The sequence below is a fragment of the Cydia splendana genome, chromosome 2, assembly GCF_910591565.1.
Source record: "Cydia splendana chromosome 2, ilCydSple1.2, whole genome shotgun sequence".
In the NCBI taxonomy this organism is placed as follows: Eukaryota; Metazoa; Arthropoda; class Insecta; order Lepidoptera; family Tortricidae; genus Cydia; species Cydia splendana.
In genome coordinates this window covers 4510140-4533364 of record NC_085961.1, presented here as the reverse complement: position 1 = coordinate 4533364, position 23225 = coordinate 4510140, and the positions used below count along the sequence as shown (strand labels likewise).

At 38.3% G+C, this 23225-nt stretch overlaps 1 protein-coding gene across 1 annotated transcript in view; it reads right to left on the bottom strand.

Moving 5' to 3' along the window:
• LOC134800761 (rho guanine nucleotide exchange factor 18) overlaps positions 1-23018 on the bottom strand; it is a 70547-nt gene extending 47529 nt beyond the window's left edge. Inside the window, exons 1-4 of the mRNA XM_063773309.1 lie at positions 22620-23018; positions 21665-21726; positions 2434-2528; positions 807-927 (exon numbers count right to left, since the gene is read on the bottom strand). Of these exons, the coding sequence (XP_063629379.1) occupies positions 807-927; positions 2434-2528; positions 21665-21707 (259 nt within the window). The 5' untranslated portion in view covers positions 21708-21726; positions 22620-23018. The remainder of the gene's footprint in view (positions 1-806; positions 928-2433; positions 2529-21664; positions 21727-22619) is intronic.
• Positions 23019-23225: the final 207 nt, after the last annotated feature.

The following is a 23225-nucleotide window of genomic DNA, read 5'->3' as shown; positions in this document are numbered from 1 at the left end:
ATTGTAATAAGGTCCACCGATGGACAGTTAACAGTGTGGGCGATGTTATACAGAAGGTGCCATTTCAGATCTAAAACAGGGAGGTCCAGTATAAAGATCTTTCTCGAAATTATTGCAACTGAGGTGAAGATGAGGATAAACGCTCAAAGTTTTGCCTCCTTGGCAGCTGATATAAAGACGCCACACTTACCATAAGCGGGAGCGGCGCGGCGCGCATACGTTGCACGGCCGCATGGAGCTGGCGTAGCTGTTGTAGGCTGTCGTCGAGCACGCCCGGGCTGTGGGGCGTGACGCTGATGGTCGGCATTGCCTCCTTGACGGCTGATATAAAGACGCCACACTTACCATAAGCGGGAGCGGCGCGGCGCGCATACGTTGCACGGCCGCATGGAGCTGGCGTAGCTGTTGTAGGCTGTCGTCGAGCACGCCCGGGCTGTGGGGCGTGACGCTGATGGTCAGCATTGCCTTCTTGGCTGCTGATATAAAGACGCCACACTTACCATAAGCGGGAGCGGTGCGGCGCGCATACGTTGCACGGCCGCATGGAGCTGGCGTAGCTGTTGTAAGCTGTCATCGAGCACGCCTGGGCTGTGCGGCGTGACGTTGATGGTCGGCATTGCCTCCTTGACGACTGATATAAAGACGCCACATTTACCATAAGCGGGGGCGGTGCGGCGCGCATACGTTGCACGGCCGCATGGAGCTGGCGTAGCTGTTGTAGGCTGTCGTCGAGCACGCCCGGGCTGTGCGGCGTGACGTTGATGGTCGGCATTGCCTCCTTGACGACTGATATAAAGACGCCACACTTACCATAAGCGGGAGCGGCGCGGCGCGCATACGTTGCACGGCCGCATGAAGCTGGCGTAGCTGTTGTAGACTGTCGTCGAGCACGCCCGGGCTGTGCGGCGTGACGCTGATGGTCGGCACCTGCACATAAATGTATATTGCAATGGATCTATATCTGAATCCCTAAAATCTTTTCTCCTATCTTTGCATTCCCTAATATTGTTATTCATAATGATCAGATGTCCTAACGCGCGTATTCCCTAATTTTGGTTTCCCTATTATCGAATGGGCGATTTTTTTTTGTCCTAATATCTTTTTCCCTAATGACACTTTCCATATTGAGTATTTATCCTAATGTTATGTAGCATAATTATTTTTTTGCCTAATTATTGTTAGGCCTAAAAATTATATATCCTAAACATCATATTACCTAATTTCACTTAGCCTATCGTTGCTTGACCTAACACTCGTATGCCCTAATTTTGATTTCCCTATTGCGTTTCGTTTTTACAATGGTCGCAGTTCTAACCTAACCTAACCCACTTTTGTGGCAGCAGTTCGTTTTTGCGAGGATCACAGTTCTAACCTAACCTAACCCACTTTAGTGGCAACATTTCGTTTTTACAATGGTCGCAGTTCTAACCTAACCTAACCCACTTTTGTGGCAGCAGTTCGTTTTTGCGAGGGTCACGGTTCTAACCTAACCTAACCCACTTTTGTGGCAACAGTTCGTTACCATTCATTATGGAAAGTAATTGTTATGATAATTGATCAATAGGAAAAGTAACTGTTATGACGATTGATCATTAGGGTAATAGCCATTAGGTCAAAACAGTTAGAACATGTTATTTTATGCCAAACATTGTTAGGGATTTCGAAGAATATGGTAAAAAACATTAGGGATCTTGATAGTTATGGTACAAATGCTTAGGGCAAATGAGTCTTAGGCTAACCATTACATTATGGAAAATAATCGTTATGACAATTGATTGTTAGGGCATGTGCCCATTAGGACAAACCAGTTAGGGCAAGTGACTTTAGGACAAACGTTGTTAGGGATTCAGAATGACACCCTATTGCAATATCTGCATGTCAAACATCAATGCCAAGGCGTTTTACTCCGATACAATTCGATATGTCTAATTTAAACGTACGCGTATTTGAAAAGCAAAAAAGGTTATTATATCTATTTCGGCTTGCTTCGTGTATACGTTACACGGCATATCATACAAAACGATGTCACACATTTGAATATGATTATTTTATCAATTCACATTTAAACATATACTCGTATGCAAGTAAATAAAATATTTATAGAAAATAAAAAGTAATTAGCAACCATCCTACCGAATGTGCCAATAGGTTTAAAACTTCTCCATTCAGTTGCGTGCAATGTGGAAGGTAATACGCAGTACTTAGCTGGTGACAAGCTTGATACCAGTCCGTACTCACTGTAGTGGCTACTCAAGGGTTGGCTTAAAAGGATCACACACTACTTCGGCAGTTGGCCAGTGACGTATGGTCACGGCCGCCGTGGCGTTAGTCTCATGCTCATCAACGGGGCGCACGACAGGCCAGGACAGGACAGGGGTTATGGTTCTGAACACAAGACACCGGGTAGGGTACAGATGGGTCACTTACTACTACCTGGGCGCGGGCAGTCATGGCGGGCGGGACGTGTGAGGTGACCTCGTCCTCGCTGCTGTCTGGCGAGTCTGAGCTGCCGCCCGCGCCGCCCTCGTCTGTAACAAAAATAAAAAACAAAATAAATATTTGAGGACATTCTTTCACAGATCAACCCCACCCAACCCAAACTAAGCAAAGCTTGTACCATGACCTAAATACAGGGTCATTTTTGGACCGTTAGCCATATTGTGCGAGTTGATTAGGTACCCAAGTAACATTTTAGTCCTATAATTTTAGTTTTTATCGCTAAAAGCTTGTATAGACGTCGTATTAAGGTTTCAGAGATGACCACCTGTCGTATAAAAGCGCTTGGCAACACCTTTTTGCTCTATAGGCTTATACAGCTAATATATTCTATAAGCAATTGATGTAAAGGTTTACATCATCATTTTATAGAGCCGTTACAGGCGTGTACTATAACAGGTTCAAATATAATCACTATACAGCAATATTACTGTATAATAGTATTTGGAATCACTTTTATGCAACTAATTTGCGCTATTAAGGTTCCCTGCCAAGCCGCTATAGTTTTGTGTTTTAATAGTGACAAAAACCCAACTATACAACGATTTTAGGATATAGTGGCTTTAGAGATGACTGCTATAGTACATAATACTTTAGTAGTTTGCGCTATTAAGGTTCCCTGCAAGCCGCTATAGTTTTGTGTTTTAACAGTGAGAAAAACCCAACTATACAACGATTTTAGGATATAGTGGCTTTAGAGATCACTGCTATAGTACATAATACTTTAGTAGTTTGCGCTATTAAGGTTCCCTGCAAGCCGCTATAGTTTTGTGTTTAAACAGTGACAAAAACCCAACTATACAACGATTATAGGATATAGTGGCTTTAGAGATCACTGCTATAGTACATAATACTTTAGTAGTCATATGAACACTATTATAGAACTGTTTTGCTCTATAGTAGCGTTTTTGGGACATATTTATAGCGTTAAAAAGCGCTTTAGTAGTTTTTAAATCCCTATTATATCTCATCGCTGTAAACGTCACAATGACTCTTTTATATCACAAAACTGTTGTATAGTGGTTTTGTTTTTTCTTTTAAAAGACAACAGCGTTATAGCTGAGTTTTTATGTCTTTTATAAACCGAGTTAGATACATAAAGGTAGAAAACGACTACTTGTAAATGATCAATTTGATCTGTAATGGCTACTTATATCTTGCTTATATAAGTTCAGGCCTAAGCCACATAATGTGGTTCCGTACAAAATATTTTTATATTTTAATGAATTGATAAAAAAGACCCCAGTGATATTAGTGATTGTAGGTGAGATTTATCATCAATGATTTAATACAAGCATAAAATCGTGACGGTTTAGATATTTATCGACATCCATTATTAGCACATTTTTTTTACCAATCTCATTGAAAAAGGAAACAACAGTAATGACTACATCTAAATTAAAAAAAAATCCTATATCTTTCTAAAGAGTTTGTAGGTGCAACTGGGTCACAGCAAAATTCTTTTGGAACCCTAATTTTAATCATGATGGCGGTGAATATTTCGTCCTAAGTTCTATAGTTAGCCTATAAAAGCGTCGGATTTACTTCTTGGCTGTATAGTAGTAACTATGGTGAATATCATAATATTTTATTAAATTATTTTATTAAAAACATAAATAAATCGAGGGGGCATTTAAAATTCCTCATTAACCTAATACTATTCTAACGGTAAAACTTCCGTCCCATATACTTTTTGCACTAAAGACCGAATTATTCGACATCTAAATGGCGCATATTAATATAACGTCTTTATTTATCACCATTTTACTTAGTACCGTTTTTGTGAAGTAAACACACAACAAGTAGTAAAGGAACTATGAATTCTACAATAGTATAAAAAAGCACTATAATAGAATTTCAAATACTACTATAGTATAAAACAAGCACTATAATGGAATCTCAAATGCTACTATAGTATAAATTAACACTATAATGGCGTTTCTGACAACAAATTAGCACAAGAGTCATGCATTACATCACTTTTATAGACCTAAAACGTCACGGCTGACACTGCTACAGGTCTACTATATCACTGAATGGCACTAAAGATGCGCCATTTCGGCTTTATACAACCTTCTTAGGTCTTTTATAGGACCTTAGGTGGTATTTAGGAAACGTTCTATTGACCACTATAGTACCACAAATTGTTACTTGGGTAGGCCATACTTTTTCTATGGGACCAACTCCGAAATCACAAAAATTTTTTTGGCCGTTTCATACATTTTGGTCGAGTGGATGTCGACGTTTTCTATTGGAAGGCCAAATTTTTTTTTTGGGATTCCGGGATTGGTCCCATAGAAAAAGTTGTTCAGTATGACCTACCAAATAACCTCGCACAATATGGCTAACGGTCCTAAAATGACCCTGTATATACTTAGATGTATAGGTAACATCCATAAATCAGGAACAAATATTCGTGATAAACACACAACCCGGTACCGACTAGGCTAGGAGGCCGTTAACAAAATACAAATTACACTGGTTTGTTTGAATTTTCTGCTCTCTTGCTCTATAAACGATATGTTTTAGCAAATTTTATAGTCGTAAACTACTTTGCTTTTAATGCCGACGATCGGCGACAAGCAAGTAAGGATTAATCTAGTTTCTGAGCGGTTTTGTTATTGTTTTCTTCAAGAAGAATGCGATTATTCACACGGAACGTACATTTCTTAAGTGAAATAGGTCAGCGGTCGTGCAGGCAGTAAAGCGTCAATGTATGAAAAAGTCAAATGTTATAATAGAGGAATAAATACTGTCTGTCTCTACAATAGTAGCATTCTACTCTTTGGAAACACAAAAAGCTACGGTGTCTTTATTTTCGGTCCTTTTATTAAGCGATCAACGCAGAATCATTGCTCGGCAGACATTAAGGAATCCAACATAATAAAGCCCTCCTTCCGGCCTTAAATAAGACCTACGGAATAGATCAAGGCCGGGACCTGTTGCTCTACCCTCCATTAAAAAAGCCCTTAATCTGGTCGTAACCCCGCGTTTACTAAGGCGCCGTAAAATGTTTACGATAAACATTTGTGCGATAAACATTTTAGTGATGTGTTGGTTCCGGAAACATTGGGAAGTTGCCTTGATTAATAATTAGTTAGGTACTACTCTAACGTTATGTTAATCCCTCTGTGAATATTAATTAGCCTATTCCTCAGAGCTTTAATTTCTTCAAATCCTCATTTCATTTGGTAGAGACGTTAATTTCACGGGTTTATCTGAGTGATTTTGATTCTACTCTATCCGATTTTGTGTAAATATTTGCACGGTTTTGTCGGGTTTTCTACTTATACATATATTACCCTTGGAACAACACTAAACATTGTTATAAATATGTAATATTTTGTATAGGTAGTATACGTGAAGTTGCGTGCATTTCGCTATTCGTTATTTCTGGTTTAAATCATCACGTATATTTTTTTTACAGGCATCATCATAAGTCATAAGTATTAAAACCCTGGAAAATTACCTAAAATGAAAAAAAAAAACGTGATTTTCGTTTTTCATATGCAACACAATACATTTTCGGATATATTCCCATCGGGATACCCGGGAAAGGGAAATTTGGGAATGGCACATCACTATTTGCGCATGTACTAGTTTATGGTTACTAAGCCGCGACATGATGACGTAATATTAGCTTTAATGGTGGTAATTTTATAGCAAAAAATCGCTTTTGGTGGGAATACAGGAATTTATTAGTTTTGATTTGATGGACTTTGTTAACGGTTTGTTTACTGGCGTCTTAGTAGATCTAGAAAGGGTATTCGTCACAATCGTCGGTGGCTTTCAATGTAGAATGAGTGACGAAAGCAGAATAATTAGGACTAATTTAAGAACTTGACGAAAAACGAATGGGACGACCCAAGACGATACCCTAGAAAGACATTCAAACTTCAAAATCTGATCATGATTTAACATTACTTGTGGTATGTTTGGCTCCTACTTCCTACTTATCATGAGTTCGACAGATTTTTTAAAGGTCGAATCTCCCAAGTCCCAAAGCGGTTGAATTTTCCCTAATATATTTATTTGCTAATTTATAATAACGCGAAAACATCAGGAATCATCGTGTTAAATTTCATCCGTGAACAAATAAAAACAAATTGTTGTACTGTATGTGACAGACAAACGTACTCGTACGTTGACGTGTGAGTTAGGACCAGTTGTACCAGACACATTTTGACGGACTTATTAACGTTAATCAGCAGTGTAGTATGAAACTTTCCATACAATAAAATTCAGCGAACGCTTTAAGGGTGACAGAAGGTTTGGTGCAAGGTGCAAGTGACCCTTAGTGAATCAGAGTTATTTTGTAATCGAGATGTTTCATTCTTACGGTACCCGTTATACGTTACGTTGCAAGTTTTCACCTATTCAAAAGAGAAGATACATTAACACTTTATAAAGATAAGAAAATTAACAAACAATAGAAAACAACAAACGTGCAACAGTGTGCGGATTATCGCAACAGTCATCTGAGCTAACCCCGGTAGAGTTGGCAACTTTGTCAACTTGATACAACTAAACGTTTAGCTTTGTGCAACTTGTGCTCCACTCTGTGCCAATATAGGCACAGAAAAAATAATAGTACCTACTACCGTACAGAAAGGACACTTCCTACAAAACCGAAGTTTGACAGTTATTCAGGGACGAACCATGCTATCCCTTTCTAATGTATGGCACCATCCCTTACGGCTATTTAGGGTTGTCACAATTCAAGTCATTATCTGAAACGGATCAACAATTTAAGGCGTAATCGTACTATGTGTTAAATTAAGTAGGAAATATACATAATTAAGTAATTAAGTAGGTATATGTCAAATATATATCTAAATTACCTATTTAAATATGATCCCTCTCTAACTCACAATAATAGAGGTATATCCAAATTATTGGACTCTTCTAAATGTGGACATGTTTTTCTTCGTCTAAACGTTCAGTGTTCACATTTGAAAAGTCCAGACAGCCACTTGCCACTTCTAACCAAGAGACGATAAAAAATAACATAGAAACGCTCTCTCTCCGCTTCTTTTCACAGGAGGAATTTTAAAAAAATGCCTCAGTTAACGAGTTATCACAATATCCCAAAAGTACGTGTCAAAATGCACTCACAACTCCTAATTCACAGCCGTTAAGTGCGAATGCGAGGACAATAGGCTATTGTCGGAATCATAGTCTAATAAAACATGGTCTTCCATTCCCAGAGTGACACGGGCCTACGTCACAACAACATGGCCGCTATATATAGCGCTATCGCATATTATCATATAGCGCTGTCGCATGATGACGTAGGCCCGTGTCAGTTAGGTGACCTAGAAAAGACGGGAATGGAGTACCAGGCGGAGTATATTATTATACCATGGTCGGAATTTAATTGGCTCATTAATCCCACAAGTGGCTTTTACCGCGTTTTTAGGTGCCAGATCCCCTTCTCTTGCCGTACGAGGATATTTTCCTTAAAATTTCAATTTGTTTAATTTGTGAAATGCCTCATCTAATACACGATGGGTCAGTGCCGGCCACTCCAAGGGACGCAGCAATGCGGTAGAATGAGATAGCAATATCACTTGCTCCCTCTAACGCATAAATGCGTCCCTTGGAGTGGCCGGCGCTGGCCCATCGTGTAGAGGAGCCATAAGAAGGCATAGAGTCCGCCTAACCTAGGGTTGCCAACTTGCCATACGTCAGGAAACCCTTGACATGTCAAGTTTTTCCGTTGCGACTGCGGGGGGACTTCGCGAGTGTCAGGGTTTTTAGAAAACTCAACTAACCACTTAGAACCTAACTTAAAGCTTAGAGTTTTAGCTATAGCATAATAATATTGAGGGTGGTTCACTTCGTCCGACGAATTGCCGTTTCCCAGCCTCTGCAATAATGTACTAATGCCGCCCAACCATCGGGGAATTGACCAATTTAGTAACCAACAATATACCACTAATAAGCTGGTAAAAGTAAGCGTATTCCTACACTGTTAAAAATTATGTAATTTTACATGCAAAAAAATTACATAATCCTTTAAAATTCCCGAAAAATCTGGGAAATTTACGGAAAAATATGACATTTTACGTAATTCTCGTAAAAATTTACGATGTCATTTTTTTGCATGTAAAATTACATAATTTTTAACAGTGTAGACTGTCCTAACGTGTGTATCCATCCAACCCCAATGTTCCATTAACTGCACAACACGGCCCTAATTATGCCAAATGTAGCAAAGTAAAGACCGCATGTAAATATTCATGCCGCCCCACCATCGGGGAATTGACCAATTTAGGGACAAAGTAGACAGCGAAACTAGGTATGTAGATGTACCAATAGATTTTTTATCTTGTTAAGAAATGGACCGAATATTCGGTTATTATTCTGTATTCGGCAAGAATTTCAATATTCGTATACGCCGAATTATTCGGTTAAAATGCCTAATACATCACTAAATAATTCGGCCGAATATTCGGTTCGTAAGATATGAACTGTTCGGCCGAATATTCGTATTTGGTAAAGTCCATGTTCGGCCCATCTCTAATCTTGTTATTATCCGCCGACGACGGCTGTCTTTAATAATTTAATGGTCAATGGTCACCTTTCTCTCTTTTCAACAGTTAGTTGATAAATATTCACCGAATTGGCCTAAATAAGACATCAACATTTATCTAAGACAGCCTATTTTCCCACCGTCCTTACCGTCAAGTTGACACGTATTGTGCCGTCAGGAGCACGGAAGGGGTCCCAATGCACTGATCCCGGGCAACCTTGACCCACTGCAAGTAGGTCGCTCGGCCCGGCCTACATTATGCATTTTGGATGTTCGAACATTGTCCGTGTCCGCTCAAGGTGAGGGGAATGGGGGTTTTATGGTAATTTTTGTGTAAAGAGGATATAGTGATTAGTGATATAATACAACACAAATACTCTTTACTGCACACCTCAATAAAAGAAAACAATACAAAAGAAAACAGAAATACAAGCAGAGGTAAACAACAGGCGATCTTATCGCTGAAAAGCGATCTCTTCCAGACAACCTTTGGTAGGGGAAATTAATAAATTTACATGTCACTAGGTGTTGCAAATGCAATGAAAGAAACCTATCACTAAATACATAGAAAACAGACAAATTACCTTGCAAATAAAAATAAACAAAATAAAAATACTTATATATGCACATACTTATATATGTATACATACATAAATTATATGTTTGTATATTTCGGTTCAGATTTGATAAGGGTCAAGAATGATGTTTAGGTGAAAATTCCGGGCAGCAACATCGATTATGACATTTGCGGTAGTAATGTCACACTGCAATATTGCTGCCGTAGTCTGAGGGCTTATTCTTATTCTTATTCTTATTTCATAATCGGGATAAGAATTGTTGATGGAGTCGCCATTGCCGAATACAGCAAGGAAGGAAGAGAGAGAGAGAGTTGTTGCAAATGCAATGAAAGAAACCTATCACTATCACTAAATACATAGAAAACAGACAAATTACCATGCAAATAAAAATAAACAAAATAAAAATACATATAGATACATACACATACTTATATACATACATAAATTGTATGTTTGTATATTTCGGATCAGATTTGATAAGGGTCAAGAATGATGTTTAGGTGAATGTGAATTCCAGGCAGCAACATCGATTATGACATTAGCGGTAGTAAGGTAAACGTACTAGTGCTCGACATGCTAATGCCCAATAGATGACACCTTGCTGTCACCTCTATTGACAATGACTTAAGTTTCAAGATGACATGTACTGGGACCGCGTCGAGCACCAGTACGTTTACCTTAATGTCGCACTGCAATATTGCTGCAGCAGTCTGCATAGCGCATTTGCGGTACTCTGAATTCGAACGATACCTTTAGGCGTCTTGGAAAGTTATGCTCCTTATGCTAGATTATAAAGTAGGTAAATAGTACGGATGATTGAACCTTCGATCCTACATTTTTCAACTTTGTTGCCTTTCCCTACTGACAAGTTGGTTTACAAGACTATAGCTGGCAATATCCCGCATGCGATAGGGACGTCCTGCCAATATCCCCTTCCGTCAGAGGGTTGCTTATCGGTATCTACTTCAGTAACCACCAACGTGGCGTACTGGATGGGATATCCGGTAGGCATAGGTATACTTATAACGTGCGTATAATATTTAAATGTATAGTTTGCGCCTTGACTGTCTCACTTCAAACATAGACAGAGAGAATCATATTGTGGGAGTGGGACTACTTATAGTTTTACTGGTTCTTACTGACTTTAATTGAATTTGCCAGACTATAATTGTATTTATTTCACAATTAGTTATGCTTGGAATCTCCTAGTAAGTATTGTAATCACTCTATTGATAGGTGAAAACCGCATGAAAATTCGTTCAGTAGTTTTGAGTTTATCGCGAGCAAACACACAAACAAACAGACGCAGCGGGGGACTTTATTTTATAAGGTGTAGTGATACTATATACTTTTCCCCAGTCCATTACATTTATGTGATACATATGTTTTTGTCAGGGCTCCATTCCCGAAGGATGACAAACAGTAACGTTGGTACTAAGCCTCAGCTGTTATTATTAAAAAAATATATAAATAAATTGGGCGACACAGGGATCTTAGGACAAAAGTCCGACTTGACGGGTTTTTTCACTGTAGTGTCGAAAAGTCGAAACTAAGCAGAATTCAACGAAAACTATTGAATACAGGTAGCTCACCTATTGCGCCTTGAGAGCATTGACATAAATTTCCGACATCGTATGTATAACATGGGTATGAAACCCCTGTCAGCTCGACTGTTCCTTGTAACAAGAACGTAATATTATATATATGACAGCCTGAACGCAAATACCTGGGAGAATTTCGACGGATCTAGGGATGTGTAGGTCGTGTTCTCGCTTCTAGATACCTACGTACTTATACAAAATATATACCCGGCGCCCCTTTAAGGGAGTACTTAAAGGAATAAATGTGACGTTCTCAATCAAAAGGTACCACATTGTCGCTTAAAACCGGCTGTTGATAACTATATTAAGATTGTAAATCTGTTTCTGATTTTGTTTTACTTTTGTGTTACAGTCAGCCTCATTAGTACCGGATGAAACAACGCGCCAAAAGTATCTGCCATCCATTATGGATGGTTTTATCCACGTGATAAAATGACTGTCACTTTTTAACACCGCGGGATAGAAAGTGACGGACACCGTTTTATCACGCTGTCACGTAGACAAGAACGACCATCATATACCCACTGGTATTTTTCCAACTAGATATAAATCTCTACATTTCGCGTTCAAAAGTATCTGTTACAGTCCAATTGTTCTTCATAGGTATTGATACATTTAAGCTGTTAGGGAATGGTAGATACTTTTGACGCGTAGGCTGATTCGCTTCGTTTAATGATGGTTTAAGACGTTGAATAGTTACTGACTGATTAGACCAGCCAAGATCGTTTAGCGATTAGATCGATTATAATGACAATGACGCACTGTAAAAGCCATGTACTTATAGGTACTAATGAGTTGTACAGTCAGCAGAAGAAGTTGCTAAGCGGGCGAGGTCTTTAAAAATGATCTTGACGCGACTTTATCGTTAAGAGAATAAGAGCGTGTCAAAGGTAATTTTGAACACCTCGCCCGCTTAGCAACTTCTGCTTCTCACGTTAAGAGACAAATGGTCACTACTATGGAAAAACCGGCCAAGTACGAGTCGGACTCGCCCACCGAGGGTTCCGTACTTTTTAGTATTTGTTGTTATAGCGGCAACAGAAATACATCATCTGTGAATATTTCAACTGTCTAGCTATCACGGAACATGAGATACAGCCTGGTGACAGACAGACGGACAGTGGAGTCTTAGTAACAGGGTACCGTTTTTACCCTTTGGGTACGGAACCCTAAAAAATGGTATCTTCTAAATGCATATATAACCTGTGCCTGTAAGACATACTAAAGGGCATACCTACCTATTCATAACCTGTCTTGGTCTTTGACAGTCTTTGTATGTAATTCGTCCCAGGTCCCAGCTATTTATTGCACCAACATCGAACAATACTTTTATTTAAAGCATCTCTGGTCTTTCCCCAAGGTCACGTATCTATAGATTATCTAACCAATTTCAGCACAGTAAAGTCTAATTTTATCATCGCTACTTGGTAAAATTAGTATCCTAAAAATAACTACATACTTCCTCAAAATATAATGTTTCACCCCAAGTGATAGCATGTGTGCTGAAAATTGTTTTTGGGTAAAACATATTTCCATCTTTCGGAACCGGAATTTGGTGTATTCAATAAAATATAGATGCTAAAAAATGCTATCTACCTACCGCAGCCATGCAAGAAATCAAAGAGTTTTGAGTTTTTTTGCAAAAATATCGTAAAATGGGATTCAGTATACATATGTACAAAACAGCATGTACAGTCATCAAAACTGTTAGCTTACCAACCTACATGCAAAATATATGCAGGGTTGGTAAACTAATACCGTAAAATGGGGTGAGTAGGGTCAAAACTGAAATTCAAACCTCGATAACAATTTATTTTTACATATGAAAACTGAATGGTGTATATAATAAGTGTTCCGGACGTTTGTATTTTAGTTTTTATTTTAATTTGGGTAGTTCCATTTCATATTTTGACGATAAAGAGGAAAACCCACCTCACCCCGTAGTGCCTCGTATTTGGGGTGAGAGGGGTTTTCATACAAAGGTGATTTTGGAAGATTGTTGGATCGATTTTTTTGATTATGCGTATTACTATAGCTCCATTTTAAATTGGAATACATTATTTTTGTAGCAGTAGCCTTAAAATCCCTTCTCACCCCCCTCTCAAACCTTCTCTCCCCATTCATAACCCACCTCTCCCCGCTAAACCTACTCACCCCGTTTTACGGTACGATTGCAGACGGTACAAAAATATCGGAAGCTCTGTTTGAGAACGAGAACTTTACTGAATAGACCTTTCCTTTTAAAGACCTCTTTAGCGGTCTCAAAGCAAAACGTTGAATAGCGACATGACCTAAATAGTGCGCAAAACTATTAACATAGTCGCAACACTTCACTTGATGTTACAAACTCTTATTTAACACTAGTTTCATTTCAGAATATAAATATCGATAATTGAATTAGAAATTAAAATTTTAGGAAATATGTAGGTGTATTTTCTTTTGTAACAAAATCGAACGAAAAATGCAACGTCCTTCCAATTGAAAATGGTTGTATAATCATTGAAGTAATTAATTAGTACTACAGGGAGGACCGTGGGCCGGGTGGGCCTTAACTTAAGGCCCTTAAGACGATGGAAATATAATCGACATTACGGTATAGTATAGATCATAAACGTGTCTATAGCTCCTTAGGGGCTATTCATAAATTACGTCATTTCAAATTAGAGGGGAGGGGGTCTGGACATCGGATGATGGTAGCATGACGTAGGAGGAAACGGGGTCATTCGAAGCATGATTTTTGGATGATTTTAGGGGAGTTGGGTCAAAAATCGATGACGTAATTTATGGACAGCCCCTAACTTGGTTTTCTGTTGGTATGCTCACGATGTTTTTCATCACCGAAAAGCGACTGGTAAATATCAAATAATATATCGGACATATTTAAGTTCCGAAAAACTATTAAAGTATTGAAACAAGTATATAGGGTATTTTTATATATTTAGTAGTTGTCTCAAACACCGTAAGGCACTGATTATTTAATTATTTTTTTGATAGCATAAAATATATATAGTCCTCCATGTCGTGTCCGACAACGGCGACCTTCACAAATTCCTCTTATGAGCACGTATATGGCTCGCAAAACCGAACTTAGTTTTAAATGTCCGATCGCACTGTGCACAGTCTATCTGTGTATTTTTAGGTCATCTACATTTATTGTAATTTTTTTTAATAAAATGAGTTAGAGGAACAATAATTTACTATACCTAGGCTAGGGTCCAGAACCCGAGCCCAGCGGTCCGAAATAAAATGCATTACGTAACAAGCTAGCGCAACAAGTAAGCAGCCACAAGTACTAGCGGTAGCACTCACCTCCTTGACTTCAACTCGCTACATTTTCAACCACACAATTTTCGTCAAAACCGGCACGAAACACGCACATCGAGAAAAAACACTTTAAAAAAACACAATCGATAAATTTACGTAAAAATAAACATGCGTCACGGTTTGAATTTTTATTTGATTCTATTTAAAATGTCTTCATTTGTGAGGAGTATATTTTTTTCGGCCAGCGAGTGTCGTGTGTGGTGAAAATTAGGGTAAAATCGAGTATTATTTTGACAGGGCTGCGAGCCTTGCCTTGTACGGGGCGCGAGCGGCGCGCAGGCGCCCGATCGATCCGCGGGAAGCCTTCCAGGCCCTGTATTGTGGTAACTTACCTAGCCTAGGCGCGAATTCTCGGGCACTATAGTGTATCTGAGCCTTGAGATCCGTAGCAGCTATAGGAGAGGATTAGACATCGTAAGCGCACGTAAGCAGACATGACACGAGTTTTTCGTACGATTTTTGGCCAAAAATCGTACAGCAATCGTTTGTGATAATTGCCAGGCTATAACCGCATCATTTTTTCCTTAGGGTCTCCCCAGATATATCGACGCGCATTCGGCAAAAGCCGATAGGAAAAAGCTTTATGTCCGCGCAATAAGAGCGAAAAAGCCGTCGGCGCATTGGCAGGCGCCGGCCGATGCGAGCCGAGCAAAACGACGACTTCTTCGCTCTTATTGCGCGGACATAAAGCTTTTTCCTATCGGCTTTTGCCGAATGCGCGTCGATATATCTGGGGAGACCCTTACATTATTTTTTTTACACACATCTAAAGGGTGTTTTAACACTTTCGCAACCAGGCAAAATTTCAAACAATACCCCAGAAACCGACAGTACTCGCTAGTCGGGCAACGACGTGCAACTCAATGCCGCACGCCGCGAACCCGCTAGTCGGGCAAGCGGCGGACGCTCAGGGCTGTGCCAAGTAACTTTCGTATAAGTACGTGGATAAAATTAAATCTGCTGTCTCATCTGTTTAGGCTCCCCGTTTTGTTCTTCTCCTAATTCTAACTCCTATTGATACATACCCGTGTATGCAATTTCACGTAACCAACTAATAAGAATTTTTATTTTGTAATCGCATTAGGTAAAGTAAATAAAAATACAAAGTGAAGTAATAAAATATAATAATCAACTGTACCAACTTTTCGACCACATAATAATCAGAAGACTTACAATTTTTTCTGTTAGTGGCAGTGGCAGCCCTGAGGTAGTGAAGATGCAATGCTTGCCCGCCTGTCGAGCACTTCGGCGTCGCGTGTAGGTTTATAGCTCTTGCCCGACTAGCGGGTATGCCGGCATCTGAGTAAAGTTTACGAGTGCCCGAGAGTCGGGTACGCGGTGTCGAATGTGTTAATTTATCGTCTTTCGTAAGTGCAGTATCGAAGGAGTTTGCATAACAGTATTTTCTCCGTGTGAGATAATCAATTAAACATACGATCAAACTGAGAAACTCGTATGTTGCAGATGGTAGAGCCAGGATCACCAATGTACCTAATCAACACATTCTCTGTAAGCGATTAGAATGGTTATATTTCCATCGCTAACTTTACTCTCGTCTCATACGAACCATTATAAGTCCATTACATTACATGTAAGCGTACTACGCGTTGATACTGGAACTTGAAAAGTCCTGTAAATTTTTTTTGAGTCTGAAACGAACTTCCTGGCATGAAGAAGCCTTAGGGGAAAAGTCTACTTGCACCTAGACATATTTTTGCAAGTCTCAAACCGCATTGAGCTGCCTGTCCTAGGAATGTGACCTATATATACATAGGCACGTGAGAGGATGATGACAATTCCACAACTACCTGGCACTGTCCCACTCCGGCCACCTTTCTACCACATTGCCAAAATATCTCCATGTTAGGAAAATTCAAGACATCTGGCAACTCCAGTTACCGACGATACAAGATGAACTAGTAAGATCTCTTATCACCTGAGTGAAGTGATTTTTTTGTGCAATTGGTTACCATGATTACATCTCCTCTATCACACATAGGGCCTCTTGCACCAGTCACTAACCCGGGGTTAACCGGTTAAACATGAAGTTACCATGGTTACCAGTATTTTTTTTTTTATTCTTTTTTTTTTCAGAAAAGTGTGGTACATTTTAAACTTATATTAGGTTCGCCAAACTTACGTTTAACGGCGACATGATGCACTCATTTTCAACGTTAGTACCTTAATCGAACTTACATTACTAAGGTTAATACATAATGATAATATATGAACACAGTATAAGCTGTCTTTATATAATATTTACCTATCCTATTTATTTAGTCATGCATTGTACCTATTAGCAACTTCTTAATTTTTGATTTAAATATATTTTTACTACCACATTCGTCTTCAATAATTGATAAACTGTTAAATATTCGCGGTGTGATATGGCTGCGCGTTCTTTTACCATAGTAGTTGCTAGCAGTAGACTCCACGTATTTAAGACGCTTTAACCCTCTTGGCGCTCGGGTATATACTCGCGGAGTTTTAAATTCGGGATTATTAAATTGATCGGTTGCTATTAAGTACTTAACTTTATCATGCACTGGCAGGATGTTCAATTTCTTAAATAAGACCGTATAATCGTTACTACAGTTAGCTTTAGTTTTTTCTCTATTATATTTTTTAATAACCGTAGTTGTAAGTTTAAGATTTTGTCCAAATAAGTTTTAAAGGTGCGTCCATAAGCTATCAAGCCGTATCCAATTACAGCGTCAGCCAGTGCATGGTATAACATTCGTAATATTTTATTATTACCTATATTTTTTAAACTAATAATTTTACACAGTATAGATCTTAGTCTATTACATACTATATCTATGTGTATTTTCCAATTAATGTGTTTATCTATAATTAGGCCTAGGTATTTAAATTTATCAACTACTTCTATTAATTTACATTTACAGTCACGCTTCTCAATATGTAAGCAATCGTACGTATGACCAATAATTTTAATAGGCTCCTGACTTGGCTTTATATATGGTGATTGTATGAGTAGAAATTTGGTTTTTTCGGTGTTCAATATTATACCGTTATCGTGAGACCATTTAAGTATATTTTCGAAGTCCTGCTGTATATAAGTCTGTACGTTGTTAAGGTTTTTATCGGCATACAGTAAGCAAGTGTCATCCGCATACATGTATGTGGAACAGTTCCGTACAACATTAGTTACGCTGTTTACATGCATTATGTACCCGAGTGGGCCATACACCGAGCCGGTCGGCACCCCGGTCCGCACCTCTGCCTCGTCACCGCTGACACCGTCCACGGAGACGCGCAGGGTTCGTTTAGACAAATATGTACGGAACCATTCCAACACCGGACCACGAACCCCACACTCGTCCATCGCCTGCAGTAGTTGTTCGTGGTCCAGGGTATCGGAGGCTTTTTTAAAATCAATAAAAAGCACCCCTATGTACTTTTTATTATTCAAATGACTATAGACTTCATCTGTAAATAGCGCCATTTAACACTGGGTTAACGGTTTAACCGCTAAAACCCGGGTTAGTGGGATAGTGCAAGTGGCCCTTAGACTATCCTCCTAAGCACCATCATTTGACCATCATACAAGAGACCTTTGACCGTTGAATTTGAAATTGCACTATTGATTCTATTTTTTACGAAATGTGGTTGAATTTTTTTGTTTAGAAACCGAATGACACAAAAGAAATGCAATTATTTTTTAATTGAATTGGGTGTGGTAGGTAGGACGGTGGGCCTTAAGATGCTATAATCAATTTTACGTAAAGAACCGGTCATGTCATTATTTCATCCGTACTGTCTGTAGCGTCTGATAACAACATAATCAGCAAACATAAACATTGAGTCATCGTATGTAAAGCATGCATAATCCATTTTACCTTGATCTTAACTATGTTTGCACTATGTCATATTGCATCACGTAATGTGATGAATATAAACGAAATATGCCTCCTCAAAATGCTGACAAGGCGCCATTCCATTACCTATTACGTAAGACACAAAAAAACAAAAATATCATAAACATCATTGGTTGAACCGTATTCAGTTTTTTCGTAATTAATGTAAGAAACCCTACATTAAGCGTTGTCCGACACGAACTAGGGTGGTTTTTCAGTTGCGTTAAAATCACCAAATATCACCAAGGGGGAGGGGGGGTCAAAAATAGGCCAAATATGATCACAAGATTTCTGGACGATCCCTACTCTCAAGTTAATGCATTATTATGAATTTATAAGATAGACATAAGACCCGAAAGATAAGAAAAATAAATAGGGACCGTGCGCGTTGGAGAGTCTGCCATCTTGTGGCCTGAATCGGAAACATATGTGCACATATTAATGTACATTGCCAAAGCAAGTGCTACCATCTACCGTTCTCGTCGGTACGTTTCCTTGTGCATAGTAGGTTCTGCCATCTTGTGGGCTACATCGGAAGCATAAACGACACATTTACGCCTCGCGCCAAAAATCTGACGGATCCTATGCTGCCCCCTATAGTTCATGCACGGGGTCTATAAAGTGGCAAATTCGATCATGTAGGTGTTAATTTAGCCTTTACCGTACATATGGTGCTACTTTTCCGCACTAGTGCGTCGTCGATTTTTCCTACTTTCCGCACTTGTATCGCAAATAACTATTATGAGCAAGTGTGATGAAATAGTACATTGTTGCCGAGGGATGGAAAGAGGCATTTTCTGAGAAGGCTACTGCCTTGAGCTTCAGCTTCGACAAGGGCTTGAGCTTATAGGGGCTTAAGCTTCGCTCTGGCAACTATCTCGTCAGAAAATGCCTAAGAGTTACCTACATCCCTTTTACTTTATAGAAAGGATAAATATCGGGCACTTCCCCTTCGATTTACTAACGAAATACGGGCATTTCCGAGCATGTTTGAGAAAATATTATCACCGGTAGATATATTAAGCTCCATATCGGTACTCGGTAGGTAGAGGTACCTGGCGGGTCCCGCACAGCATTGTAACTCGATATTTCCGGACCCGAGGCTTCCGGCGCGAGCTAGAATCGATGACGTCAAGCCTTTGTCCTCTTAAGGGCAAACGACTGTTTTACAAACTGTACCTCGTATGTATGTAGGTATGTATAGTCCTACGAGGCTACCACTAAACTTAAACCCATGTGCCTTTATAGCCCTAATACTTTGTTGGTGAGGTGATTGTGCGGTGATTTTCACGGAAAAGGTATTTTGAATGGTGTATAGCCCAGATTGAGAAATCATGGAAAAATCTGTGTAATATAACACTTTAAACTCCCTAGTTTTGTACCCATATTTAATAATTACACAAACGGGTCTACAGCGATATAATTTCATTTTTTTTACCTTAAATTCCGACGTTTCAGCTAAGTTGCACCAGCTGTGGTCACGGAAAGACCTACATGTCTTTACATTTGTTTGTGTAATTAAATAATCTGTGTGTGAAAGATACTATATACAAAAATCGGCAATGATAATCCGTAAGATTGTGTGAGAATAAATACCTAATATCTAAATAGAAATACCAGCCATATTGTTCTATGCCTAGTAAAAGACACAAGGCTAACATTCTCGAAATACCTCATTTATCAATACTATGCCTAAGCGTGCATTATCTCAAAACATTGTACAATCCAATTGGAACCTTCTGTCGTAGCCAGAAGGTTCGTTACCGACCGCGGCACAACTGTAGAATCTATTAGGCAAGTAACTGTATCATTGCCATATGGTCTTACAAATGCTTTGGGAATATACAATGGAGTTAAGATTCTAATAAATGGTCGGTCATGGTTTACTAGAATTGTGTGCTAATTTGTACCTGTTTTAGATTTATTTAAAATAATAAATGTTGTCAAATACACGTTCGCATTTTCATTCTAAACAAATTCACACACCCTTCTATTATATAAACTGCTTTATATCTTTTATGTAAATAAATGTATTTTGACATTAAAAATAAAAAATAAAATTTAAAAAATGCTAAGATAAGAGCAGCACAACTGATTTGTATTCTATTCTACCATTTTATATTTTAATAGCGCAGCGCAGGTACACCCCAAAAGCTTTCTTTTTGGAAATATATTAAAATGCTCGAGCACTGACCGTAATTGTGGGCAAACCTGAAATAAGCGGTCCCGCTCCCATACTAAATTTGTACGGGAGCGCTTATTTGTGGTGACTGCAATTGACGTATGTGCTCAACTGCTCAGTCTCGTAGTTGAGGTGGTCTGTGTTATAATGTCAGGAGAATCATATCCTTCATCAATGAGGATAGGTCAATACCTCCTCCTCAATAGGATAACTAAGCAAGAGGAACCTACCTATATTTACCGCGGGTAACGGTCCATATAACAACTTTTGATATATTTTTAGTCGATATAACAATTGAGGGACATAATGCACTTTTGCTATAACAATACATGGTATATTCTTAGAGAGTTTAACTATCGTCAAGTATAATGAACTTGTAATATAACAACTTCTAATCTAACATTAACAGCGTATAATGTATATGTGATATAATTATGTTCGATATAACACTCAGCTGGCATAATGTAGTACTGGTATAATTTGTAATATTTACTACTATTATAACAACCTACGTATTCGAACTTAAGGCAGGTTTCAGTTAGGTATGACGACGAGCGAAGCGAGGAGGAGTGTTAGGTAGAACTGCGACCCTACAGCGCCAGAACCGACTTTATTTATTACTTTACTTTTTTTAGGACTAAGTAATGGAAATCCTCGACACGTTTCGCTTCGTTATTTTTATACATTAGAATACATTATACCATAAATACTTATAACAAATATTCATTATATCCAGTAAACATTATATCGAATAGCTTTTATATCGATTAAGCATTATACCCCATGAAAATAGTTATTTTGTTGTTATATCAAAAGTTCATTATACCGCTTAAGTGATTATACACCATGAAATTATATCCAAAGTTGTTATATCTTTTGAAAATATATCAAAAATTGTTATACGGATCATTACACACCCATTTACCACAATACAAACTGGCAACTGCTAATATCATAATGCTATCTCCTTTACCCTTGTTAAGACCAAGCAAGAGTGAAAGAGATGGCATTATGACCTCAGTTGCCAGTTGTTATTGCGGTAAGTACAGTTAAAATAGAATAAAATTTACCTGAAGACAAGAGCCCCACAGTCTCCTGTGATGGCACATCCATTGCTGCCGATTGTTCGCAACTGTAATAAAAAAGAAAATTCCTAACTACAAATAAGTACAAACAAAAGTGTGCCTGTGTGTAGCAAATTAAAAATAAAATATATTAGTTGCTACTCTGTGAAGTGGACGAAAACTAGAGCTGGACGGAAACTAGCGCAATGACCATACATTTGTTTTATTTATGACATAATATGTGAATTTTTTATGATATAATATAATGATACATTTATCTTTTAATTACTTATTTATTATCTACAAAACAAAAAACCAGATATTCTACTATAAATATAAAATGTAGAAGCTTAAAAGATGCTGGTTCAAATCAAGCCGCAGCCACTGAAGGCCTTTGTCTTTTTATCTTAAAACTTTCAGTGCCAAGAGCCCCTATTTCTAATACAAAATGAACCCGACTATCGGATTCTTGGCACTGAAAGTTTTAAGTATATTATATTTCTACTACATATTTTCAATTTACAACATCTTTCATATTGCATATAATTGACTGCTTTATTGCTGCATTATATTTGTTATGTAACTATTAGTCAATATCTAGATCAATTTGATTGCAACACCATTATGATATTAATTCATTATAGGATATCAACTATGACACAATTTTTCTTGCATGACACGGAATAGTTTATCAAGCAAATAGATTTTTTGACGTTCTTAAGTGTCTAACAATGGGAATTAATGAAACTGTTTTCAGCTCTGTATACATCTAAATAATTTAGGAGTACCTATGTTTAATAACAAACAGCATTGAAAAATATATACAAATAAGTGTTTTGTTAAGGTTTTACACCTAATTTCAATTTTATATAAGCTGAAGAAGACGGAGAACTAAAAAAACTAATAGGTTAGACTAAGGGTTAGACAAAATAACACACGATATACCAATTCAAAAACTCACCAAAATTTACTTCCACGGTATGTCTACTGCGACTCCGCGACAACATTCACATTGCAAAACGACTGTATTCTTACACAACAAGCCTCTCGTATGTTTTTCCCAACAATTACCAGGAAATATTTAAACAATGGGATCTAAATTTTATGCGAAAATACACTTTCACATCATCGGGACAGCCACCTACACAACAGAAACAGTTATTCAACTTAGACCACCTTTTGCACAAGCGCCTAGTATTAGTCCGATTGGGATTATATACATATCAATTCTTCAATAACACTTTAGTACAATACAGATTCTAAACAACTTTGTTGAAATGTAGTAAAATAACTTTAAAACTTCCGTCGACTACTTTTCTACCTTTGACAGGTAGGACGACGGCAACGCCGACAAATTTTGGCTATGACCTTTCCCGTGTGACATCAAAGAGAATATAATCACTACGTTTTAAGAGACGGGACTTCCATACTAGCGATTTGATTAGTCTGTGTGTATGTTTGGTTATCCAATCATTACCAACATGTACGACAAAGAACTGTCAAAGAACAATAGTACCAACATAACAGACTTACATAGTGTAGTATCCTACACGCTTGCGTATTTTAT